A 16,788-nucleotide genomic window follows, 5' to 3' on the forward strand; every position below is an offset into this window, starting at 1 on the left:
CGTTCAGTTTTTTTATTCTTCATCTTATGGTCTGTACTTAAAAAACCATTAGAAATGTTGCAGTTTTTACACCGGCCACTGGGGCTATTCTGGACACCCATTTCCTCTTGTTTCTACTTTCTGTTTCAGGAAATCCACACATATACTAACAGCAAAAAGCGTCATACCCTATCTTTTTTATTGAAGCATCTAATGAGCATATGTAGAGGCAAACCTTCACCTGAGCACATCGACTTGGATTTCACAGGCATTGCTAACCTTTACCTCCTGATGAAGGTTGCGAAACGTGCATTGGGGTATTGAGTTGAATGTCACCATTGCTTCATGATGACTTAAGGTATAATTATGGGATATTAGCTTGTCGGATATCTGTATACCATGTATTGATGGTTAAGTATTTTGGGTGTAATTAATGCTATTTATATGATTCTGGAGAACTAATACCTGCACTTTTAATCACTGGAAAAGTACTACTACAGTATACTTAGCAGGGTGATGTTATGTTGTTTTGGTAATTTATCTAGGTTTTATTGTTGTACAATATGATGGACTAACTCTTTTTAGTGATATGGGGATTGCTGTTAAGATTTGCAGGTTTATTAAAATAAAATTAATGGCAGGAAATGTTGTAGACTGGAACGGTCACACTGCATGTTATTAATGCAGGGACCAGAAGAACAACGGCGTTGGAGTGGAGTTCTATTTTATAACATGCTCATAAGACTCATAAAGATCACTTAAGATTTAGTTAAGAAATCCAAGATTAAGGTGGCTGTCTAGATTATTTCTGTTTTTGTGTCTTGTCTTGTAATGCAGCTCTTCTCCATTCATGTACAGTAAGAGAGATAAAGCTTCAGTAGTCTCAGACTGAAAATCTGCAAACAGGCATAGAACCTACTGTATACATCGAAGGAGAGCAAAGACTCTTTGATAAGGGTTATCTAGTGGATAAAAATTACTGGTAAAACTGGGTAAAAAATAGAACAGGTAATACTCCGCTTTGTTATATACACATTCCTCACAGGTCTCTACTACCTGGTCCTGTTTCCATATTACAGAAAAGACAAGACCTGCCTGTCCGCCAATCACTGGCTGCAGCGGTAACCCGACTCAATTACTGATCAGCTGAGAAGTCATTTCCAGCCATTTAGGTAAGCAGATGAAGTAGACACAAGTCAGGCCGGGTGTCATAAAGGGAGATTCGGGGGATCAGTCAAGGTATTACTTTTTTTTTTAACCCAAACAAAGACTATTAAAAAATATTTTTGTATCCCCTTACCAAAAGATTTTCTAAAGGAAAAGTGAGAGAAATCGCCTACAATACTGGCTAGCAGGATGCCCAACTCTTCCACTTGCCAAATGTAATTGTCTTATCTACAATGATAATTGTACCCTATAAGAAATAATAAGCGTAATAGCGCACAGAAGTTTTGTAGCATCTACTCTGGGACCTGCTGCTGTAACATCTGCTTCTGTCACCAGGCGCTGCTGTATTCATTCTGTGAGCAGCACTGGTGATGGGGGAGACATCGGGATTAGAAGCTCTTGGCGGTGCAGAAAGTCTAGTCACTGGCTGTATTTGTGTATGCGCAATCCAGCTGGAGTAATCAGCTCCTTACTTTGGCCAATGGGACAACCCCACACTCTACACACTCACCAAGATTACTGCTGAGAGTTGCCAGTTATAGTTCACACTATTTCTGGTTTACTTCTGTTGTTCTGCTCCTGCTTTTGCCTGTTTGATTCTTGCTCTGACATCGGCCCATTTATTAATGTTTCCTCTCACAATTTTGGCTCTTGTTTACCCTACTAGTTCTGAACCTGTTGACTTGACCACTTTCTCCGCTGGCCAGTGGTTACACAAAGAACTCACACTAGTCTACATCTCTTTACAAGGATTAAAAGGTGATGGCCGGGCTCTCCTGGGACCTGATAGCTGGTGTAGCTATTGCAAAGCCTGTCCAAGGAAGCCCGATTTAGAGCTGCCAGGAGATCATGGACAGAGCCACATTTGAACAGATAAGTCAGACAGACACACACATGGTGTTTTTATGGCACAATGCATATACAAGAGCCTCAAGTACTTACATCTGGAATAAAACCAATTTCATTGAGGTGGTTACTCAGTTCCGGGTCATGAAATGCAATCATCTGGGAAAACACAGTCAGGTACTCTGAAATCACAGGAACATTACAGACAGATGTGATCAGAGGAATGAGGCAGAGTTCAAAATCAGCCTAGGACACATAAATTAGAGGGCTGTCCTACAAACAAAGTATATTTTAATAAACAGATTTTTGAATAATAATAATTTCCACAATTGGATGTGTTAAAAATTGTTCCTGTGCTGAGATAATCTTATAAATGTGCCCCTGCTGTGCACTGTGTAATGGCTGTGTCTGATCATACAGGAACATGGTCTGATCATATCACATCTCCTGGGCAGGGAGGAAGCAAAAGAGTATACAGACATTACAGCACGGGATCACAGCTGCTGCTTTCTGTGAGGTAAAACCTTTCCCTACCTAATTAAAACACTATTTACTTCACGAAAAAATCAGCTGTGATCCCATGTGGTCCTGTCTGTATACTCTTTTGATTCCTCCCTGCCCAGGAGCTGTGGTATGATCAGACCATGTCCCTGTACGGTCAGACACAGACATTACACATTACACAACAGGGGCACATATATAAGATTATCTCAGCACAGGAACATTTTATTTAAACACATCCACTTGTTATCATTCCAAGAACAATGAATTAAAATGCACTTTGTTCATGGGACAGCCCCTTTAAGCAATTAAATTATACAGTGACTTCTTACTGTACAGATTTTCAAAAAGGCTAAAAATCTGATGTTTCCATACACCTCACTAATGCAATGGCTGGTTATATGTGGAATTTCACCATTAAAGGTCCACCTTTTGTTAGCATTTGTTAATTATCTGTGTATTACATGGTCAACCATTGGTTTGCATGTAATTCAATATTTCCCATGCACCAGATAATGCAGGGGCACTGTATGGCTGACTGCAATTCTCCCTGACGATATCAGCTTATCAATGACCTAGTCCCATTGAAGTTACATTGAATAGAAGTTTTCTCCACCATTGGGCAGCAAAAGGCAATAATCACAGAAAATTAAAGATTGGTTTGAGTCCTACTGGTAGGGACCCCACCAATCGGCATTAATGTCAGATATTAGTATGCCATCGATGTCTATCATTGGTATACTTTTTTCTCCTTAGATGTATCTCCCCTGTATTCTCTACTAGACCACACTCACTCATTAGTGAGAATTTTCCATTATCTTTAAAGAAATGAACAATATTTTCTTTCAATATGTGCAGCTGTCCATGCATGCCGGGCATACAGAGTACCATGATAGCAGCCATATTATATACATGCGGATGACATAAAAGTGCAGTGCAATTGAATGCATCCATCACAATACAGATAAATGAGCTTATGTCAACTACCAAAAGCAGTATTTTACCCAAACAAATTGTATAGCTTAAAGGGGTTGTCCGGGACTTTAACTTTGATGGCCTATCCATAGTAGTCATCAAGGCCTGATTGGTGGAGTTGTGACACCCGACGATCAGCTGTTCCCTGTGTCGGTGGAATCCAGAACTGCTCAGTTATAGAACTGCACAGCACAGCTTTGTTGATTGTACAGTTCCCGCAGCTGTGTAGCTCCGTTACTGACCAGTTCTGACTTTCAGGGTATGTGCACACGTCAGGATTTCTTGCAGAAATTTCCTGACAAAAACCGGACATTTCTGCCAGAAATCCGCATGCTTTTTTATGCGTTTTTTGGGGCTTTTTTTTTGTGCGTTTATTTCGTGTTTTTTTCCCAATGATTAAATAGCGGGAAAACCGCAAAAAATCCGCAAAATTAATGAACATGCTGCTTTTTTACCACAATGCGTTTTTTTTGGCGGAAAAAAAAACGCATCATGTGCACAAAAATTGCAGAATGCATTCTAAATCATAGGATGCAAATGTATGCGTTTTTAATGCATTGTATCGCGAAAAAACACAAAAAAAATGGGAAAAATCCTGAACGTGTGCACATACCCTCACTGACACCGAGAACAGCTAATAGTGGGGGCTCCAGTTGTTACATCCCCACCGGTCAGACATTGATGAACTATCCTAAATACAGGCCATCCATGTTAAAGTGCAGGACAACCCCTTTAACAAACTATAGGTTTCAGATTACTATTAGCACTGTAAACAACTTACCTTGAATGACATGAGAATTATCTTTTAAAAAGAAATTGTACAGGTACTTTGGTATGAATGCAGACATACATGCATACGCTAGTGCTAGAAGAAAAGAAAAAAAATCCTGGTTTCATATTTTATTTTCCACAGTTGTGATGACATATAGAAAATGTACTGCATAAACATATAGTACTAAGTACATATTACATCTACTCTTCAGGAAAGAGATTATGATTGCACAGGTCACAGCATCTATCTTAAGTGACTAACTAAAAGAAAATGCCACTGTCGCATGGGGTACGTAGTATTTAGTAAAGGTTATCACTAGGAGCAGCTCTCCTAAGCTGGTTATATGGGCATGCAGGTCATAGGAAGCGGAATAAATTGATACCTTGATATCTGCGATCCGATGTCTTATTCCAGGTAAATCCACATTTATCTTATATGTAAATGAGCTGCTAAGATCCATGTTCTTGGGAATCTACCTCCAGAGCTTATATTAAATGAATGGGAGAGTTACCAGTGTGAGACATGTAGATCAGGAGAGAAGACTGTCAGTCATTACATGTCTCATACTGGTAACTCCTCCTTTCATTTAAAATAAGCACTGGAGGCAGATTCTCTGGGAGATTTACGTCCCAACCATAGATCTGAACAGCTCATTTACATATTAAGAAAAATATAGATTTCTTGGGATTAAGACATCGGATCGTAGATATCAAGGTATCATTTTATTCAACTTTCTATGTCCCGCATGCCGATATAGTCGGCTTAGGAGGGCTCATCCGACTGGTAGACACCCTTTTAAATACAGGTAGCAAATTGGGTAATGATAGGGGTAGAAATGCTTGAAAGCACAGCTTGAGCTATTAATAGAAGAGGCTAAATTAAATTTTCTGTGAAGGATAAGCTGCATACAATGTAACAGAAGGCAGCAGTTTCTTATGCCATTTTCGGTCCTGTACTGTGTTACATACACAAAACATTTAAATGGGCTGTCAGCTGCTAGGACGAACATCCTTAAATACTATAGACTCTGTGTAAAACAAAAGTATACTTTTTTCCCGTATTGGTGCTGTCCCAGCACTAGGATTCCTGGCGTAATATTGTTATCCACATGAACACTTCAGGTTATCAGCAGCACCTGAAAGGCTGCTGCGCCCACACTTCCCCCAGGCAAAGCTCGGACACCTGAGTTAGTGTGAAGGCTGCAGACCATCAGTGCCAATGTGGTAGGTGAGAATATATGTTTTATATTTTACACGAAGGACTACTACAGCATTTAAGAAGAGGTTCTCCAAACAGTGGACAACCGCTTGAAGTGTCTTGTGCATGTCACACAGGGGTGCGCAGGAATAACAATGGGAACTGTTGTCTTCTCTTACATGGTGTGTATTGTAGTTTATCCGTCACAGAAATTTGGAGAAGTGACATATTGTTTGGAGAGAATGTATATTTAACTTTAATTCAGCCTCTTGATTTACGAAATATTCGCTGAGCCTCAAACTCATGGCATGCTGTATGGAAGGCAGAAACATTATCAGTGAGACACAAGTTGCACATCAAGAGGATTTTCTCTGTCTAAAAATCTCAACAATAATCCTCTTCATTAGAATAATCTGCATATAAATATCTATATCTAATTAACCATTACAAAACAGTAAATAAGAAACATTGTTTTTTTTCAAGGACACATGTACTGATCATGATCTATGGTGCTATTTACATGTCTGTAATTTTCACAGACCGTGTGTACTGTCCAAGCAAAACACACAGAGACGTGATTGTTTCGGGCAACACAGATGAAAAGGGTCAATGCAAGTCTATAGGTCCTTGAAAAACACGTATAGCGCACGGATGGCATATGTGTACTGTACATATTTAACACTGCAAAGTAAAGGTGAAGCTTTGTAATTTATTTATTCATCAGTGAAAAATACTGATGACACACTGATGGTAAAAATGGATTCAAGGAAGACACACTTAATGAAAACACAGGTGACAGTGTAACATTTTTTACACACATATTTAAACATGGGCAGGAGAAATAAAATGGAGAAATGTATAATGTAACAAAAGTAAATACAAATTGGAGGGTAACTATATTTTAAAGTAATCTTTAAGAAAAAGCTGTAGTGATGTTTAAATCAGGAATGACAACATTTTCTGGTCATTATATGATTTATAACATTTTTTCCAGCTTTGTATACTGCAGGCTCTAAATTTGTATGGATTCCGAGAGGTTAGTAGGAGGCTAGCTGCTATGATGTCTCATTTATACGCCATAGCACACAGATACATATTCCTGCTGTTCATTCTTTAGTTTATACAGCAGCACTGTTTTTCAGTGTTGATTATCTCAAGGGGCGGAGTAGAGGGAGGAGTGGCTCATAAATGGAGAAAGGAGCTGTGATGCTAGTCACTATTCATGTGCAAGCAGTGTTGCAGGGTAGCCAAGAGGTCCTGGGTCAGATACCAAGAGAGCTTGTCATAAACAAAGGGGTAAGACAAAGGCATAGTCAGGTCATGGTCTGAGGTCAGGATTCCAGGAAGGAAGCAGATCAACTCTAAGGGGCTAGGCAAACAGATGGTCAAAGGTGGGATAACAATAGATCTGAGACTGAGCCCATGAACACAAGGCACGCAGACACCACCAAGCATAAGCTACAATTAGCAGTAATTGGAGGCAAAGAGACAGCTAAAAAGCCAGATAATAACTCCAAACAGGAGACACATGGAGGAATCCCCGGACACCATGGCCCTGATTGGATGGTTGGGCTGTCACTCAACATACTGACACCTCAATACACCCCTGCCCTAGATTGGATGGCTGAACTGTACCTCACTTTGTACATACACACCAATAGGAGGAATCATGACAGGAGAAGAATTATCTTATAAGATACAAAGTTTCTTATATTTTCTTGTACTATTGATTTAAATAATCCTTAATAATCTTTATTTTTTTTATATAGCGCTAACATATAGCTTTACAGTTTGCACACATTATCGTCGCTGTCCCCGATGGGGCTCACAATCTAAATTCCCTATCAGTATGTCTTTGGAATGTGGGAGGAAACCCACTATAACAGGGGGAGAACACAAACTCTTTGCAGATGTTGTCCTTGGTGGGATTAGAACCCAGGACTCCAGCGCTGTAATGCTGCTGTGCTAACCACTAAGCCAATGTGCTGCCCTTAGCAAAGTTTGTTGAAATTGCAGTTTCCCATTTAAATATTTAGGTGTATGGTACAAAAGTCATAAAAACTATAGCAACAACAGAAAAACTGATCATGTAACAATACTGAAAAAAAACATTGGGGGCTAAAATTAAAAAAAATCTCCTGGTTACCTAACAAGTACAGCAATTTTAATCAATGTCCCAAAATACACCAAATGGCACTTCTAAGTGACAAATACAACTCTTTATTGAAAAGAATTTAGAAAATTGTATAAAAGGCCACATATCCATTAAACACATAAACATACCCCAAGGAGGACAACACTAACAGACCGACTAATGCCAAATAGCATTCAATATTTAAGAGGTTAATAAACTATTACATATCCAACTAGTCACTTGGGAGACACAAACCTGTTCACATATAAACTGCAATATCAGCCAATTCACTAGGTGCTGAAAGCATCCATTTTCTTGATGTAACAATTAATACATATATATTCACGTTGTGTCTCAGTGTGAACATTTGAACAAAGTATGCTTCAACTATAGAAGAGAAAATAGCCTATTCAAAGAGGCTTGAAAAAGGCTTGGAGTCGAAACGTCACCACGCCATGTGGACCCAATAAAGTCCACCTTATTTTAAACAATTTCTGGAGTGCTGCTTTCCGTTTTTTGACTGCGATATTTTGGCAAGTATGGATTGATTGCTGGGAGGCTGTGCACCCATCCAATATTAGTGCTGTTCCATTTTTTCTAACTACTCAAATAGATCCATATTAAAAGTGCATGGGTGACATTACCTCCTTAGTTAGTGAAAAAAATGATGTCCGTGGTCTGCCAGTGACCCTCCATGCCCCGACGCGCGTTTCGCCCTTTTGCTTCTTCCGGGGGAAATGTGGCCTTTTATACAATTTTCTAAATTCTTTACAATAAAAGATAACTAATTTTAATATTGATGGTTCGCTACATTTAGGTGGTGGTATATTTAACCGCCCCTTTTGAGTTGTATCTAACAAGTAGAGCAGCCTATTATGTTTTGTTAAATTACAAACCTTGTGGCACACAGCGGCCTCTCTCATTGTTATAGAATGTTTACATGTAGTATCTTTGGTAACTGTTTTTTACACACAAAAAAAAGTTTAGTCAAGAAGAAGTTAGGGCCCCCTATGACTATATAATTGAAGGGCACTGACATCAGAAGGGATTCCTTATGCAGAGGGGGCTCTGGGGCATGCAGAGAAGACACAATTTGCTTCTTCCAATCACTGAAAATGGTAATGTAATATCCTTTTACTATTAGATCATGGTCCTCAGTAGACTTTATGGGTGAAGCAAGTAACACTTAGTTAATGTGTTTCCTCCTAAACTGAGCCCTAGTAGCGAGAAATAATAATAAAATAAAAAGGAACAGAAAAAAAAGTACAGGAAGGATATGTTCACATGATACATTCCAGATGTATTTATTTGTCATGATTATCCAAAAATTTGGTAAAATGTTTTACTGCCTTTTCTGTAACTTGCATCACGAATGCAACATGTGAACACAACATATGAACATGGCCTAAGAAATAACAAAAAAAATATTTTTCAGGATTTCTGTGGAATAAGACATCAGATCGTAGATAATTCCGCTTCCTGTGACCTACGTGCCCATTTAGGCTTAGGAGGGTTGATCCTAATTACAGTTTCCCGTTAAATACTTTGCTATATTAATGTTCACAACCTAAAAAAACTGATCATAGAAAAATTGTAACCGCAAAAATGTTTTCATAGTCAACAGCCTGTAATTCCAATTGGTGTGGGTGACCAATGACATTAGACAAACAGATAATTAAATGCTATGAAGTGAGAAAAAATATATATTTAGGCTAGAAAATGATTTAAAGGATTTCTTCTTTACAGTCTAACACGCAGTCACAGCTACAAAGTAAATGCTAAAAACGTATTTTATTAAAAGGTACAAATGCAAACTTTAGGGTAAGGAAAGAGTAGCTCAATCAACAAGGAATCCTTCTACATAAAACAAGTGAATTCAACCATCAAACGTCATTTCAATTAGTTGTATTATGTAGGAAAAGAAGAGCTGGAGATGTGAATAATTTGTAAAGCATCATTAATGAGACTCATTGTGGTGAGGATGCTGCTTGGGTGGCCCAGTAATAGAAATGTGTGAGTGAATGGGCAGGAAAAAAAGATAATGGGCGAGTACGAGTGTTCTAATAACACGGTTCCCCCCTCCATCTCCATTACCTGGGGATAACACAATACAATGTTATGTTACCGCTAATCTCATTCATAAATCAGCTACTAAATCATATATAATTGAGTAGGCGGGATCTGAAATACTCAACAAAGAATGAAGATGCACGATATTCTCACAGAAGGTGTTAGCTTCTATTATCAGTCACTATTACAGAAAATATTTAGCACTAGAAATGCAGATCTAAAAAAAAATAAAAAAATAAAACAAATTCTTCTTTTTTTCTACCAATGCATTTGAAGTATTTTAATCTCCTAGATACAAAGTTATTTTTGACTTTAAGGCTACATTCATACATCCGTGTGAAGAGTCGGTGTGCTGTATGATTTTTTTTTTTATAAGACAGCACACAGACCCATTGCGTGTGCCCTATTCTGATCCTCAAAATCGGATCAGAAGAAGACCTGTTCTGAGGTTCACCGATTTGTCATTTTTTAAGGGGTGATCTGATCCCTATAATGCCCTTTGTAAACATCTATATCCTTAACCACTTTTGCAATTTGCTATATTATAACATTTTCTAACATTCCCCTAATCCTTATATATATACTTTTTTTTTCTTTACATTCTGTGACGTTTTGTTTAAGAGGAGCCTCAAATGGGACATCACAGGAGGATGACCCTTCCATCACTTTCCTGCAGCTTTTATCACCTGTCCTGAAACAGGACGTTATCAGGGGACGCGGCTGCATTCACTAACCACAGCTTCTGTCACCACCATTGTCACCAGCTGGTGGTGACAGAAACAGGTTGAGTGACACCAGTGTCGAGTCCTGATGACAACTTGTTTGAGGTCGGTGAGAGAAGCTGAGAGGCAATGCTGCTGACAATCACCCTGCTCAATCACTGGCTCTTCATGAAGTCTCATTTCAGGGAAAGAGGTGGCGGTGTCAGAAGCAGGGACCATGGCGGCAGAGACCGAAGATATGGGCGGCGGGAACAGAAGAAGTGTGGCAGCGGCCACTGAAGCTGCAATCACTACTTGATCATTCCCCCTGAAACAGAAGGTCATCAGAGGCCCCCAGTGGCATAAGCTGTGGTAGGTGCCTGAGGCACTGCTCCCTGATGTGTTTCAGTGGGGTGGGATAGAAGCTGTGGAGAAGTGACTGCAGGGCCATCCTCTTAAACAGGATGTCACAGGAGGCTGGAGCTGTACTCACATACCTGCAGCATCTATCGCCCCTCCTAGAACAGGAATTCATCAGGGGGCAGCACTTCAGTTACTTACAACAGTTTCTTGCAACTGTGCCGCCCCCTGATGACAATTCATTTGAGGGCAGTGCTAGAAGTTGTGGGGCAGCACTGATCTCACTCTCTGCCTCTATCTCCACCTTCTGATGATGTCGTGTTACACAGCTAGAAGATGTGGGGGTGGAGACAAAAGCAGAGTGAGGGTGCTGCACTCATATTTCCTGCAGCATCTATCAACATGAAACCAGGACATCTTTAGAGGACGGCCATGAAAGAAACTGTAGTTTCAGGACTCTCTGTTCCAAGAGGGGTGACAGACGGTGAGGGGAAGTCAGTGCAGCCCCAGCCTTTTGGAATTCCTCTGTTACAGGTTTACTGCTACAGAGAGGGGCCAGAAGACCGCAGCATCCGATTTCACGTACTCCTGCACTGACTAGTAGCATTTCCCCTTCATATTAAACGGTGCGGGTTTCTGTTAACAGTGCAGGAGTTAAACTGTTCAGCTGAGAGTCTCTGAAGCCTTCCTGCTTGGATGATCTCAGCTGTTCAGTATTGGCCACTCCCCTCTCCTATATATTCTCGCCTCTGGCAATCTGGATTGCCAGTGTAAGTCTTGTGTTGCCTGGCATGGAAGTGTCAGTTGTTGAGGCGTTTGGAATGTTCATCTGCAATTGTTGCTAGGCGTTTCTACTGTGTGCGATTCCACATCCTCTCCTATTTTGTTTACCTCTCTTTTCTCCCCGTGTTCCTCTTTGTAGAATATTTGTACATTTGGCATTTTCATTTACCCTGAACATACTCTGTTAGTCTGGTTTGTGTATATGCATACACTATCACTCCTGACTTCCCTGGGTAGGGGAGGGGTGGCAGATATAGGGTTGATTCAGGAGGACAGCAAGGAATGTGGCCCTGGCATTCTCACCATCAGAAGTATTCTGGGAAGCAGGGATAGCTAAGGCCCTTAGAGTTAAGGACAGGGAAGTAGCCCCTGGGCCCAGGGTATTTTAACAACAGAGTTAAAACAAAATGTCACAGGGCGTGGCATAAAAAAATCCATTTAGAGATAACAGAGATAGGGAGAAGTGCATGGCATTTTATAATGAATCTAGCTACAAAAGGATTTAGGGTGTAAAGACAGATATTTACAAAGGTCATTTTTAGGCATTAGACCACCCTTTTAATGCTTGAAAGCCATACTTCAACATGCATAATTACGGTATATACATTTCTGACTTTTTTAATTTTTGACATCACTTGTCTATCCTGATTCTACTGACTAACAGATGGATGTTTACAGGAAAAGATTAAAGGGGTAATTGAAAGACAAAAAAATTTAAGTCAATTATGGAAAGTACAATTAAAGAAGTGAGACAATTTTTGCTGATAGTTCAATCTGTTTACACTGTTCAATGATTAGGAACCTCGGGCTAATTATTATTTTTTTTAAAGGATACACATAAAAGACTTATCGGCTGTATAAATCCGTATCCCTTCAAAGTAAGTGCCTCTTGCTAAAAGGCTCCATTATTATGGCACAGACTTAAAGGCCCAAAGCTAACATGAAGGACAGGTGTGGCTAAACAGTAATGAATTTGTACAAAATTTTGAACCTAAACTTGAAACGTTGCTCATAGTTGGAGTTACACCTTAATATAAGATTCCAGACACTTACCTTCATTGTTAAAATTTAAATAGAGGAATGGAGCACACAAAGAATCCAATCCTGGGAAAGCAAGAGGAGAAATGTATGTAAATTATGGTAAGTATAATACTAAACATATATCTCAGATATACAGTACAACAATAATAGATTTCATATATCACCCTAATCTCAATCTACATACAATTGTGCACAATTATTAGACAAGTGCGTATTTTGAACATATCATTTTTATGCAGATTTTCTAGCTCCCAACTGGCTGAACTTGAATGCTTATTTGATGAAGCAGATCATGTGATGTGTATTTGTGTAATAAGGGGGATGTGACCTAAGGAAATGAACACCCTTTATCAAAGTGGACAGAATTATTAGGACTCAAGTTTTTGTCAGGCAAAATGGGTCAAAAAAAGAGATTTTTTTTGTACAAGTCTTGCAAAGGGATGCTGCACTCTTAAAACTGATAAGATACTGGGATGTGATCACAGAATCATCAAAAGTTTAATTGCAAATAGTCAACAGGGTCACAAAAAAAAAGCGTTTTGGAAAAAAAGTTGCACATTGACTGCCAAAGATTGAAGCGACCAGGAACCTATTATCCTGTAGTGCTGTCATATTCCAGAAATGGAACATCGCTGAAGAGTCCAGAAGTACAAGATCAGTGCTCAGAGACACGGCCCAGGTAAAGAAGGCAGAAACCAAACTACCACTGAACAAGACACAGAAGTTGAAACATCAAGACTGGGACAAGAAATATCTGAAGACATGTTTTTCAAAGGCTTTATGAACTGAGGAGATGAGAACAACTCTTGACCGAACAGATGGGTTGGCCCGTGGCTGGGTCAGTAACGGACAGAGACCGCCACTTCACCTCAGTTGTAAGATGGAGGGGGGGGGGGGGGGGGGGACTGAGATTGTTGGACCTTTTTAAATTCAAGATGGAGTCAAAATCAACACCCAAACCTACTTCAAGAAAAACATGATATTTGCAGGACAATGCTCTATTGCATGCATTGAAGTCATCCACTGCTTGGCTGCCAGTAAAGGTCTTTAAGAGGTATAAGTAAAGGCCTTCGGACGTAAACGCAATCAAGAAGAAGTGAGAGCTGTGGCTGGAGTACTCTTACTCATGATTACTAAATGTCCGAAGGTGAGGTCAGTGATGCCAGCACTGAATGGGCCGACCACGGCGTCGGTACGGTAGGTGAGCATAAGTGTTTTTATTTTCACGGGGGCAAACCTTCAGATCGAGAAGGGGCTGTCCTTAGTAGTGGACAACCGCTTTAAAGATAAAAGAATAATGACATGGCCTTCTTCCTCACCTGACTTTAACTCTATTTAGAGTTTGTGGGTACTTCTTAAAGGGAATAGGTCAGCAATGATGTATCACTTAGTTTACTGGATGCAGCAGTTGTGACAGTTTTTCCGCTGAAAATTTAGCAGAGCTTGGAATGTTCAGCCCGTCCCCACCACTGTGTACTTCTCTGTACAATATATATTGATAAAGAGCTGCTAGTCAGTGGTGGGGACGAGGCTGGACCAGCACACATGAGGCAGCTAGTCAGATAGTAATAATTTCCTGCTGATAAACCACTTAATTTATTGAAACAAAAAAACACAGCCAAGTATGCCTCTGGAATCAGGGTCTCCACTCCAACACCATGCTGCTCTCAGAACTCACAGCAAAAACTTGCTGACAGGTTCCCTAAAAGAGAGATTTACGGTGAAGGAAAACAGTACAACTCTCTGAACAGTTTCTGGGAGGGCTGGGGTTACTATAGTTAAAAGATTAAGAATCTGACAGATTTCATGGATGGAAAGCTTCTGACTGTTATTAGCCCCCCTTGAAGGGGGGCTATAATGGTCACTGAGATGAGAAAGTTTATGTTTTTCATTTACTGGTAGTTGCGTATAAATGTTGCACACTGATAGTTGCCCAATGATTATGCACACAAATATCCTCCTAGGGGGGCAGTTAGACGGCCGTACATATTGGACAGACATCAGAACAGAGTGCACGGACTGGCCGGTGGCTGCCCTGATCCGAGAATGACAGCTTCATGCGTTTCTATGCAGGTGTCACGCTTGGGCCGGGACAGCCGTCCAGTCCATGCAATGTGCTCCGATCTAGGTCAGAATTTTACGGCCGTCAGACTGCGCCCTATGAAATACAGAACTGCACTTTTACTTTCTTAAAGATTTAGGTTTCAGACTTACTAACCTTTTGGATTGATCAATAGCACTGTACGTGTTCAATAATAAAACGAATCATCAGTGTATAATAATCATATAACATTAGACAGTCTGTGATTTATTTCTGACATTAGAAGGGGATATCATCTAACATCTCATATGATGAAAATGCTAAATAGTGCTAACCACTCATGAGGCCCTTGTTTCATTTTAGGTGTTCTTCCTGGGATTCTCTCCCAATAGGGTGCAGTACTCCTCCATCCAAAAAAGAGAAAAAAATAGTGTAACAGTAAATATGAACCTTCTGTCACATAGCCACAGCTATAAGCACAGGGTTACTGCGGATGCGGAGGGAGTTGTTGTATACTGCGAGAAATAAATTCATCCTTGTCAAAGTACAGCAAATCCAAGCTTTTTAAGTCAGCTCCTCTGAGAACTTGACAAATGAAAAAGATCAACATCAGAGGCAAAAAGCTGCACTGGATGCTCATGGTTTCTTGGGGATTTGTCCAACTGCTACCAAGATCTAAAGCTCAAATGTAGAAAGAAGACATCTCTCCTCCGAAAACTTGGTGACAGAAAGTCTTATGTCCCACAGGTAAATTCGGACTTAAACTAGGAACTCAGTGGTTGTATCAGTGGGATTAGCTGTAGTAATATACTACATTTACAGCGGTTGTGCCGAGAACGCGATATACAGGATAAGTGATATCTTGCTGACCACTTTGGATCCCACGGCTGGGGCCCACGCAATGCCGAGAATAAGGCAAGTGCTTCGTATAAATGGAGCAATGGTCATACATGTGCACCTACGCTCCACTCATTATCTAGGAACCTACCGGAGATGTACTAAGCATTGTGGAGCTAAACAATAGACTCATGAGCCTTCATTTCTGGGATCTTGGTTTGTCCGAAAGGTGGTGCCATTTTTGGGGCAACTTCTTAATTTATATTTTAAAAAAAATGTGCAACCATATTTATTGCTGTATTCCAGGTGTGGACTATTCATACAGATAATTGGGCACAACCCAAGCAAGCTTTTAGGGTCACAGGGCAATTTTTCTCTAAATAATTGGTTTCCTTTATTAGCTGCTCGTCCTTGCTCCCATGCTTCCAAAATAAAAAATAAGCTACGTATTTCTATAAACTAGTTATTGTCTAAGGCTATGTGCACACAATGACTGTGGAAATAACATTGCGGTACACACGTTCCTTCTTTTAACTGCTTCAGGTTTCAGCTTAAAAGATGTAACATACCATATTTATTCTTATGGCTGAAGACGCCCCTCTAAACTGATAAAATAGAGCGAAAGACATTCATCAGCAAGGCCGTCACAAGAACAACAGCGAAGCCGCCGGAGAACCACTTTAGGAAAATTATCTTTTACTGAAGCGGCTTCACGTTGGGAAACTCGGCAGCTGCGCTGGAGTCTAAGAGACGCCATGTGCACATGCATTGAAGGTGTGTTCATACTTTTTTTTCAGAAGTTTAAGAGCAGAAATTGTCCTTGTGCAGGCATGTACTACGGAGGACAGAGAATGAACTTCAATCCAATATTGCAGCCAGCGGGTAAGGAAAGGGTGAATCAAACACCCAAAAACCCCGCCTCCATGGCTGAAGATTGTTCACTCCAAATTCAGGTGACAGTGTACCTTTAAAGATTTTTCTGTATTTTAATGACTATGAAAATTGTACATTCACACTGAAGGCATCAAAACTATGAATTAATACATGTGGAATAATACACTTAACAAAAAAGTTTGAAACAACTGAAAATATGTCTTATATTCTAGGTTCTTCAAAGTAGCCACCTTTTGCTTTGATGACTGCTTTGCACACTCTTGGCATTCTCTTGATGAGTTTCAAGAGGCAGTTACCGGGAATGGTTTTCACTTCCCAGGTGTGCCCTGTCAGGTTTAATAAGTGGGATTTCTTGCCTTATAAATGGGATTGGGACCATCAGTTGTCTTGTGCAGAAGTCTGGTGGATACACAGCTGATAGTCCTACTGAATAGACTGTTAGAATTTGTATTATGGCAAGCAAAAAGCAGCTAAGTAAAGAAAAACAAGT

The 16,788-nt window shown here is 40.0% G+C and overlaps 1 protein-coding gene across 2 annotated transcripts in view; it reads right to left on the bottom strand.

Annotated features, from left to right (window-relative positions):
* The window catches only part of TBCK (TBC1 domain containing kinase), a 494,232-nt gene that overhangs the window by 328,484 nt on the left and 148,960 nt on the right, over positions 1-16,788 (bottom strand). For both annotated transcript variants that reach the window (XM_069743716.1, XM_069743717.1), the window contains exons 18-20: positions 12,539-12,589; positions 4,250-4,333; positions 2,089-2,174 (exon numbers count right to left, since the gene is read on the bottom strand). In XM_069743716.1, the coding sequence (XP_069599817.1) occupies positions 2,089-2,174; positions 4,250-4,333; positions 12,539-12,589 (221 nt within the window). The remainder of the gene's footprint in view (positions 1-2,088; positions 2,175-4,249; positions 4,334-12,538; positions 12,590-16,788) is intronic.

This window comes from Ranitomeya imitator, chromosome 1 (genome assembly GCF_032444005.1).
Source record: "Ranitomeya imitator isolate aRanImi1 chromosome 1, aRanImi1.pri, whole genome shotgun sequence".
Lineage (NCBI taxonomy): Eukaryota > Metazoa > Chordata > Amphibia > Anura > Dendrobatidae > Ranitomeya > Ranitomeya imitator.